At 40.5% G+C, this 8,939-nt stretch overlaps 3 protein-coding genes across 3 annotated transcripts; 1 reads left to right on the forward strand and 2 right to left on the reverse strand.

Moving 5' to 3' along the window:
* Window positions 1-28: 28 nt before the first annotated feature.
* LOC111388736 (hypersensitive-induced response protein 1-like) lies at window positions 29-739 on the forward strand (the record flags this gene model as incomplete). Its single annotated transcript, XM_023013525.1, has 1 exon — window positions 29-739. A coding segment is annotated over one exon (480 nt), but the record flags the coding sequence as incomplete, so codon positions are not given.
* On the reverse strand, window positions 568-2,507 carry LOC111388735 (myb-like protein X). Its single transcript, XM_023013524.1, is given in 2 exon segments — window positions 568-1,495; window positions 1,498-2,507. Coding segments are annotated over 2 exon segments (333 nt in total). The 5' UTR covers window positions 1,766-2,507; the 3' UTR covers window positions 568-1,430.
* A 68-nt stretch (window positions 2,508-2,575) lies between these two features.
* LOC111388734 (protein QUIRKY-like) lies at window positions 2,576-6,182 on the reverse strand. The gene has a single exon (XM_023013523.1). The coding sequence runs from the start codon at window positions 5,995-5,997 to the stop codon at window positions 2,944-2,946; it is 3,054 nt and encodes a 1,017-aa protein (XP_022869291.1). The 5' UTR covers window positions 5,998-6,182; the 3' UTR covers window positions 2,576-2,943.
* Window positions 6,183-8,939: the final 2,757 nt, after the last annotated feature.

Here is an 8,939-nt window from a genome sequence, read left to right on the forward strand (position 1 = left end):
GAATATTCATATATCAATGGGGATATAATTTGTATTTAGATGTGAAATAAGAAGGGAAAGGAAGGGGAACAACTTTTTCAGTTATAAGAACATAATCCACATTCAACCATTTCAGTTCGTGAATATTTTTAAAATTTTTACAGCTGCTAGGCTAAGGTTAGCAGCTAATGAGAAGGCTGAGGCTGAAAAGATTTTGCAAATTAAGAGAGCTGAAGGTGAAGCGGAGGCTAAATATCTGGCAGGATTGGGTATTGCTCGCCAGCGTCAGGCAATTGTGGACGGTTTAAGAGATAGTGTATTAGGTTTCTCGGTTAACGTTCCTGGAACAACTGCAAAGGATGTTATGGATATGGTTCTCGTAACTCAGTACTTCGATACAATGAAAGAAATAGGTGCTACCTCCAAGTCTTCTGCTGTGTTCATACCTCACGGACCTGGTGCGGTTCGTGATGTGGCAACTCAGATCCGCGATGGACTTCTTCAGGCTTCCCAGCATAATCTATCTTAACTTCTCCCTCGGTTTTTGAAATTCTGACCGAAACAAGATTTTATCTATATTGCTTAATATTTCGTGGTGTTGGTAAATCTGTTTTTCGTTTGATTTTGGATATTCCATTTCCCATTGCTTGTATATTTTAGCCTTTTCTGTGTTTAAAGAATGGATATTGAACTACCAGAGGTATTGGTTGGTATAATTCTCGTAAAATAATTCTCATTTTACGAGAATTATTTTTCTCGACTTTGTTCATCTATCACACATCTTTCCAGGAACCGAGCCTGTTTTACCGTTGGATCTGCTGCACAAAAGCTCGATTAAAGGTAATTCCTGGTTTATTTCAAATTCCCTTTATTACTTCTAAATTTCTTGGTATCTTTACATCTAGAAACAAGATTGAATAACTTCTGCATCAGTTTCAGAGTCTGAGTTCTGATTATATATTGCCTTCTGCTTTAGTAATTAGTCACATTGGTGCAGTTTCATATCCCATTAGCAAAAATTACATCCTCGAACGAAATAACTAAAGCTATTCTGTGGCATCAACCGTAAACAGGATGCCCATAAACTCATGCTACGTGTTTGGACTTTAAATAGAGTGAACAGTTTTCCCTCCCTTTCCTGCTAGGATTGGATGTCCTGTATTTTACATATCCATACGATTGAGGAAAAAAAAATGCTAAAACCTTGTAAATTCTATGTCACCTCCTGATAATGAACGTGTTTGGCAAAAAGATTGTTTTCTTATAAGCTGCGGTCCCGCAAATTGTGTGGACCAAATTCATAAATTCAACTTATAAACTAGATTTCCAACTTATCTGGCTTATAAGCTAGGTTTATAAATTTTGGTCCATACAATTTGTAGGAGTGCAGCTTATCAAAAATAAACTATTTTTACCACACACGTTCTATATCTACATATAAGTGGAGTGTTTTAAGCAGTGGCAGGTGGGGCGCTTAGATTTGCTGCTTCCTTTTCTGCTTCATTGATCTGCTTCAAATTTCGTCTTTCTTAATCACCAGAGCCTGCATTTTGCTATCAATCTTCTCCAATTTGGCTCTTAATTTCGCTGGATCCTTCCTATCTTCAGGATTCTTCTTCTCTTTGTCACCCTTATCTTTCTTTTTCTTGTCTTTGGCTTTCTCTGCACCCTTTTCTCCTTTCTCGCCCTCATCAGCGTGCTTCTCTTTCTCTTTCTTTTCATGCTTCTCTTCCTTTTCGACTTTGATTTCAGCGTCATGTTTTTGTAATTCCCCCGTCTCTCCCATCCTAAGTACGAGTGCTCGTGAGCTCTTGATTGTCCTGCCTTAACAACACAAATAGAAGAAAAGATAAGCTGTGAAAATAGCAATTGTAAGGGGGTTTATTATACTTGTACATACAGGTCCCGTCCCTGCAGAATCATCTTAAAATGCAAACGAACACGATATTCACTTGTATAATAGCAGGTGCAGCAAGATTAACCTGTTTGTTCTATATTGTAATAATTAACAGAGTATTTTGCTTCAAAAACTTCCAAAATGCAGTACTCAGAAAGGGGATTTATGTACCTGAAATCTTGATCTGTGGGCTTCTAATGAAAGTGTACAATCTATGTCTGCTATGTTCAACTTAAATAATGATTTTGAATGTTGTATCTATGACCTTTTTTAAGCACAATTAAACAATGGATACAAATACAGCACAATGAAATGAATGGGCTTGCTTTGATTTTGATAGAAATGTGAATATCCGTAAGTTACGCATTTCCAATCAAGTCTTTGGTCCGTATGAGCCAGTCGTTTTCACTCAAAGCCACAGAAAAAATCAGGTACCTAATTCACGTGCATCTCTTTTTAGTAATGTCTAATCGGGTCGGATAAACTATTTTTCTCAACTCGATGGGACAATGACACTATTTTTAGACTCTACCTAATGTGTTTGGCATATTCTATAGACAATATTGATTCGGTTTGAAGAACGAAGAAAAGTTCAAATCTTGTTTGCTGATAGAACGTTTTCTCGACCAAAAGTTCAAATCTTGTTTGTTGATAGAACGTTTTCTCGCCCTTTTATTTAGTTCAACGAGTACTTCCAAATATTTAATTGCAAAGCTCAATTCATATAATGAAATACTGTACATACAACAAAAGTAAATATGATTACAAATCGATGTTAATGCTTTAAAGGACAAAAATACAGCAAGAATTCTGTCATTTCAAATTTTTCTTTCCCACAAACCCAACTTTTTCCTCTTCCTTTTCCTTATTTCAACACTTAGTCAATGAACTCAAATGCAAAAAGGCCCCAATTTTCTTGCCTTTTCACTTCTTCCGAGGTTATTATTATTAACAATCAAAACCATTTTTTCTGGGAAAAAAATGCTCAACAAGTTGTTTCACACCTCGAACCATTTCTCGACAGAGATTCCACAATGTGAAAAATTGTTGTCAATTTTCTGCCTACGCTACAGTAACCTATCAGACAAACTGGGAAGCCTTCTGAAAAAATTCAAACTAGCAGAGGGCATGGGGTCCCTAAACATCGGGTGGCGGAGGAAATAGAATCCGAGGGCCACTGCCACCATTTTGGGAGGCACAGTGTACAAAACCACCGTTATTATGAAGCACACTCCGATGAACAATTTTGAGGCTCTAGGGTCCCTCCAACTGACCAGGGCCTGGACCCTTTCACCTTGTGTTGCAAAGTCTCCCAAAACTGTTTGAACTCTTGCTGCTAACATTCTCAATCTGTCGTAACGAACACGAATAATTTCAGGCGGTCTTGAACTTGGCATTGTATCCATTTCTTCATCTAGTTCATCCGGATCAACCATTTCAGCTTGAGATATTTTGACATCCATGCTTGCGGGTATTTTAGGCCTAAACCGATAATACCAAACTCCTATTAGAAACACATACAAGAATCCCGTTGGGACAATTAAATCCGGATACCATACTAGAACTAGGTACAGAACATGGACTAATATGGTGGTAAGAGGATTCCTCCACCGTCGTATATGATCCAACCATTTTGCCAACCCAACTGCCCAAGAAAGCACGGCCACTATTCGGAACCAATTAGCCTTACTTTTCCGCATACTCCAAGTATGCGCATCTGCGTCTAACATGTACCTGACAACCTCCGGCCCTAATGGTGGCTCAGACCTAGACAACCACGCAGCAACCGTTTTGGTTGCAGCGCCACGCAATGCCTCCTGCTGAGCCACGCCAAGGGGGCGGAGATAGTGCATTCTTGGAAGCAAAGGCTGCCCGTAAATACCACACGTATCAGGCAGCAATGATGGACATGCAAACCGAATTGCCAACTCAATCTCCCCCATCTTCTTCAAACCTGTTCCCGACAACAACACCATCAAAGGATATGAATTCATGTAAACCTTGTTACTCTGCAAGGTAGAAACTCTTATACGTACTTTTCCTAAACGATAATCTAACCTCTCCTCCCCTGCCTCGGCAAACATACGCCAATTGTCGAACACACCAATGGTGAGGACAGTACAAGGATCATACACTTGCCATGTGTATTGCTCGTTCCACCTTGGATCCAAGCTATCTGTAATAGTCCGGGTTCGAACCCATTTTTTCCCGTACTTGGCAACACAATAAGCATCAGTAGATCCTTTCCCATTGCCCATGGGTTTAATCGGCATTAGGCCACGAGAACCGAGTATTCCAAGCTCCAAAACCCCAACTGCAGGCTTCCAAAGCTGCTTAGCAGTGGGTGTAAAATCACTGCAAAGATGAGCTGCTTCATCAAGAACATGGTACCCTCCTTCCAAGCACATCCTCAAATGTAGCCTCCCACAATAGGATCCACTGCCACCTGGACCACCTTCGAGACCATACCACTTGGCCGGCACGTGGCGCTCGTCCAATCGCTGCTCGATAGACCCGACAGGAATCAGGACGTGCCCGAGCAGCATTGGGTCTTGCCCAGTCCGATCCTCCACTAACAAAATGAGACTATCTTCAAGTGGCTCCCCTGCAACTAAGATTATATCCTCGTTCCAGTGAAATGCAGAAGTATGGTGGCTCATTAAACCCCGTCGAGTCCGAACCGACTGAAACCCGAGCTGAACCTTCACACGAATCTCTGGCGCAGTTAACGGAGGAAGATTCGGTGTTAAATGAAGATCCTGAGCTTCAATAACTGTTACTCTCAAGTACCAAAGTTTTGGTGACTGATAAACTTTTGGGCGCGTATAAGATACATGTGGAGATGGAGCATCGGGGCCACATGACTCAGGAAACGCATCATCTGCTTGAGTTCCAATCCAAACAGAGAGCTGTAAATCACCAGAGATTTCTCTGTTTGGATCACCGACTGTACCGCCTTCGAGATGGTACCATTGCGGAGCCAACGGGCTATCCGGTGGGTCCCGAACCGGAACATCAGAGAGGTCGAAACACACCCCGCCAAGGAATTTCTGCGACGAGGCGTCCCAGATTGATATTTCGAGTGGGGAATTTGCTGTATTTTCTTTATTGTAGGGTATGGCGAAAACCTGGTGCCACTCAGGATTTGCAGATGAATCGCCTGGTCGATTCATCGACGGTTTGGACTGTACAACATGGCCTGAAGTGCGAATTTTCACACAAGAATGTTCATTCTGGGCGAGCCCACGTGCTTTAACAATTCGGATGAACAAATACTGCATATGCTCGACCAAATCGTAGGCCGCAATTCTCTCCGACGTGTCTCCGGCAAACTTCCCGGGGATAATTCTCGGGGAGTAATCTCCATTCGCAGGTCGCCGAAAAATCTTCCCTCTCTCTCCTCCCCTCTGCATTCTTCTGACTTCCCCCACGGCCGGAATACCTTCAGCAGTAGGCCCAATTACCGTCTCCCCTGGAGGCTCATGATGATGCACCGGCGGCGAAGGCTCCCGCGTCCCCATTGCAATGTGAGTCGGCGGCGGCTCCTCGTAAACCATTACAACTGGTTTTTTTGTCACTTCCTCCGACACCTGCGGCTGCTCTTGCGGCGGCGGTGGATGCTGCTGCTGCTCTTGTGGTGGCGAGCCCTGCTCTAAAATCTCATCATAATAATATATTTTTAATCCCAATTCTCCTCTAATCCAGCTAAACACACTCTTCTTCTCCAGTGTAAAATAGACCAATCCCTCATCACCTCTCTTCGCAAATTGGGTCCCGTACAGTTTCACCCTCCCCAGAAAATGATTTTTCCTTGCATTTCCATTGCTATGCTTCTTATCATTATAAACTTCAACATTTAGCTCCTCAAACTCCATGGTCTTCGGGTCCGATACAATGAACTCCAAGGCCTCATTCCATACTGGGTTGAGATTTTTGTACACTGTCGATGTCCTCCTCTTTTGCCCATCAAAATCTACCATCACATACGGACTAGAGCTTCCTTGTCCATCTTTTGGAAGAAGGTCCCGAGCCTCAATTACTTCTACCACGAGTTTTCGGACTGTAGTGGGTGGATTCGGGTTGGTGGGTTGTTGAGGGTGGTGGTCGGCGGACATTGTCATGGTGTCATAATGTTGCGGCAGCGACGGTGGTGGTGGAATTGGAGATTGAGGTGTGGAATTATAAGTGCTTTTTTTGTTTGTAAAATTTAGTATGCTTGCTTTCTCAGCTTTGTTTTATGGGGAGTTGGGTGGGTTCACTGTACAGTAAATAATGCTTAGGTTAAGTTAAACCTGAGCCCTATTTTGAAGGAAAAAATAAATTTTTGAACAGTGTATGGATGAAAAATATATAGTTCAATTATGTTATTTGTACAATTTATTTTACAATTTGACTTATAATGAATGAGTTGACAAATATCACATCCATTTATTTGAAAAATAATTTTTAAAACCAATGGGAAAGATTTTTTCTACACATTTGTTGTCAACCAAATCGTTCATAAACATTGTACAAGTGGTTTTATTCTACACTATATTATATAGTAAACATGACATGTATAATTCTATTCAATATTGTACCGAATAGTTTGTTTAGTTTAGTGATTTGTGTTATTTGGTGGCTCTTTTTTATTGTTAGATATGGAGGGAATGTTTGAGGTGGTTACTGATGATTTCTCTCTCCTAGTTGTGTGAGTAAGAGAGAGAGAGAGAGAGAGAGAGAGAGATTGGATTCCATTCTCTCGTGTGAAGTTTTCTTTCTTTCCACTTTTCGGTTTGTGTCACCTTTTTTGATGGTTGTACTAATACTTCAAAAAAATAAAAATAAAAAGAAAGAAAGATTAATAGTAGATTTTGATGAAATATATGGTTAAATATTTGATAAAAACTATGAATCTCGTAACATATGTAATTAAAAATGAGTTTTTTAAATTAAGGCCAAACAAGAGATAAAGACCAACTATTCACTCCTTCCTGCATATCTATATGGTCGCACTCCGACAAAATACCCACTACTCAAAATATCCTCTTAAAAGAAAAAAAATGCGTGTTAGGGTCGATTATAGACATAATTTTTGTCCCTTCCTCTTTCTCTAGTATTTAAATGGATCAAAAGATTATGCTTTTATCACTTGAATTAGACCTTGATTATTAGTTATAGACAGAGTTCATCGACAATCTTGAATATTATTCTGTTCTCAATGGCAATTTATGCATGCTGGTAACTTGGGTGAAGTGACTAGAAGTCTGAATCAACTAGTGTTGAAGAATTAATTGATTAATTGTAATTAACGATGAAATACCACTCAAACTCAAAAATTAATCGGATCGTTTCAAAATGTGTCGAGGCAAAATAGTTAACTAGACATCTCAAAGTTGGCCAACTTAGCAGTTTGATTTTCCATTTCAAATGGTGATTGCACTCCCACGGCATAGTTACTGAAATTAGCTTCTAATCCTTGTCCTCTGTAATAAAAAGCAATAAAATAAAGGGAAAATTGCAACAGCGATCCTTAACATTTTATATTTTTGTAGACTTTATTTTTAACCTTCATTTTGTGCTACCTACAGTCTCAAACCTTTCAAAAATATGCAACTGTGGTCCAAATAAATGGATATCCATTTGACCGTTAGTTGATCAATAAATTTGAATTTTGATCAATTTAAATGAGTAAAAGGGTAACTTTACTTTTTAATCCTATAAAATAATTAAAATAAATAGCTAAAATAAAATAATAAAAATAAAAGGAAAAAAACAACTATTCGTCTCCTTCTCCACCCCACCCCGATCATCTATCAGATCGTCTCGAGTTTTTCTATCACGGTCTTCAAGATTGAGCAGAAAATCCTTGTTCAAAAAAATAACTATTCATCTCCAACAGTTGAAGTGTCACCATACTGTTTTCCAATTGCCTATCTTCATTTCCTAATTCTTAAGCAAGTTCAAATTTGCTTCTTTTTTTCTTGCACCGATCATTATTCTGCCAGCGCTGCCCTCAAACCCTAACGTACTTTCTGTTTTCCCTTCCATTTTTTGTACTTTTTGTTGACCTCGAGAATTTAACTCTCCACGTGGCCAACGGATAGCTACTCCACGTAATCCTCCCCACGCACAATAATGCAGGGTCAAAAGCACACGGCCAAAACTAGCGATGGTGATGGCGACCGCATACATTCCGACGATCAAGTCAGTGTTGGGTGATCGGAACAGTGCTCAAGTTATACAAAAGAGTGGGGAGGAGAATATATATTTCTTAGTATGGAGAGCTAAGTTATAAGAGTTTCCTTACTTTTGTCTCTTGTCAAACCTTTGATATTTATAGACGTGGGGCACCATTGGATGTGGGACACGTGTATACATCTGACAGTGTGAGGTATTCGCTCATAAGCGTCAATTAGCCACGCCTAGAGTGGGTGGGCAATTAGTTCTTCTGAGTTGAGTTGACATAAAGTTGATATATCACATCAATTAGATCTATGGAGACGTCACATCAATTGATCCTTAGAGGTAGAGGAGATCTTGACAGATATTTTTATGACAGTAGCGGCGGAGAGATCTACTAAGGGGGTACTTCGGAGTGCCCAACGCTTCGGAGTTGAGGGATACTTCGGTTACTTCAGTGGATCTAATATTCACCTTGCAGCGTGTCATGTTGAGGTCGTCCCACTTCGGATGGATACCTGTCGCACTTCGTATGGGTCCTTGTCACTTCGGAAAGTGGTGTGACATTTGTTCCAAAGTGGTTAGATCAGGGGTGTAACAGTGTTGGATAGATTGCTGTTACTTTGGAGAGTGATGTGACCTTTGTTCCGAAGTGGTTAGATCGAGGGTGGTGTAACAGTGGTCCCCCAAGTTCAGGCATGAATATTTATATCATGAGCGGACTTGTTTTTTCGATTGTGTGCCGACCTTAGAGTACGCATTGCGGACTCTGATGAAGTGCAGATGTACCGAGCACTTGTTGGCTGAGGCGAAGTGATAATCGAGGCTATGTGGGCAGGACGTCCTCTCGGTTGATTATTTCGTGACAAGCCCTCACTGTTCCACCGAGTCATATAAGTTG

This window comes from Olea europaea, unplaced genomic scaffold (assembly GCF_002742605.1).
Source record: "Olea europaea var. sylvestris unplaced genomic scaffold, O_europaea_v1 scaffold526, whole genome shotgun sequence".
NCBI lineage: Eukaryota > Viridiplantae > Streptophyta > Magnoliopsida > Lamiales > Oleaceae > Olea > Olea europaea.

Coding starts and splice junctions, on each gene's coding strand:
- LOC111388734 (XM_023013523.1), bottom strand. CDS start 5,997: ATGACAATGTCCGCCGACCACCACCCTCAACAACCCACCAACCCGAAT.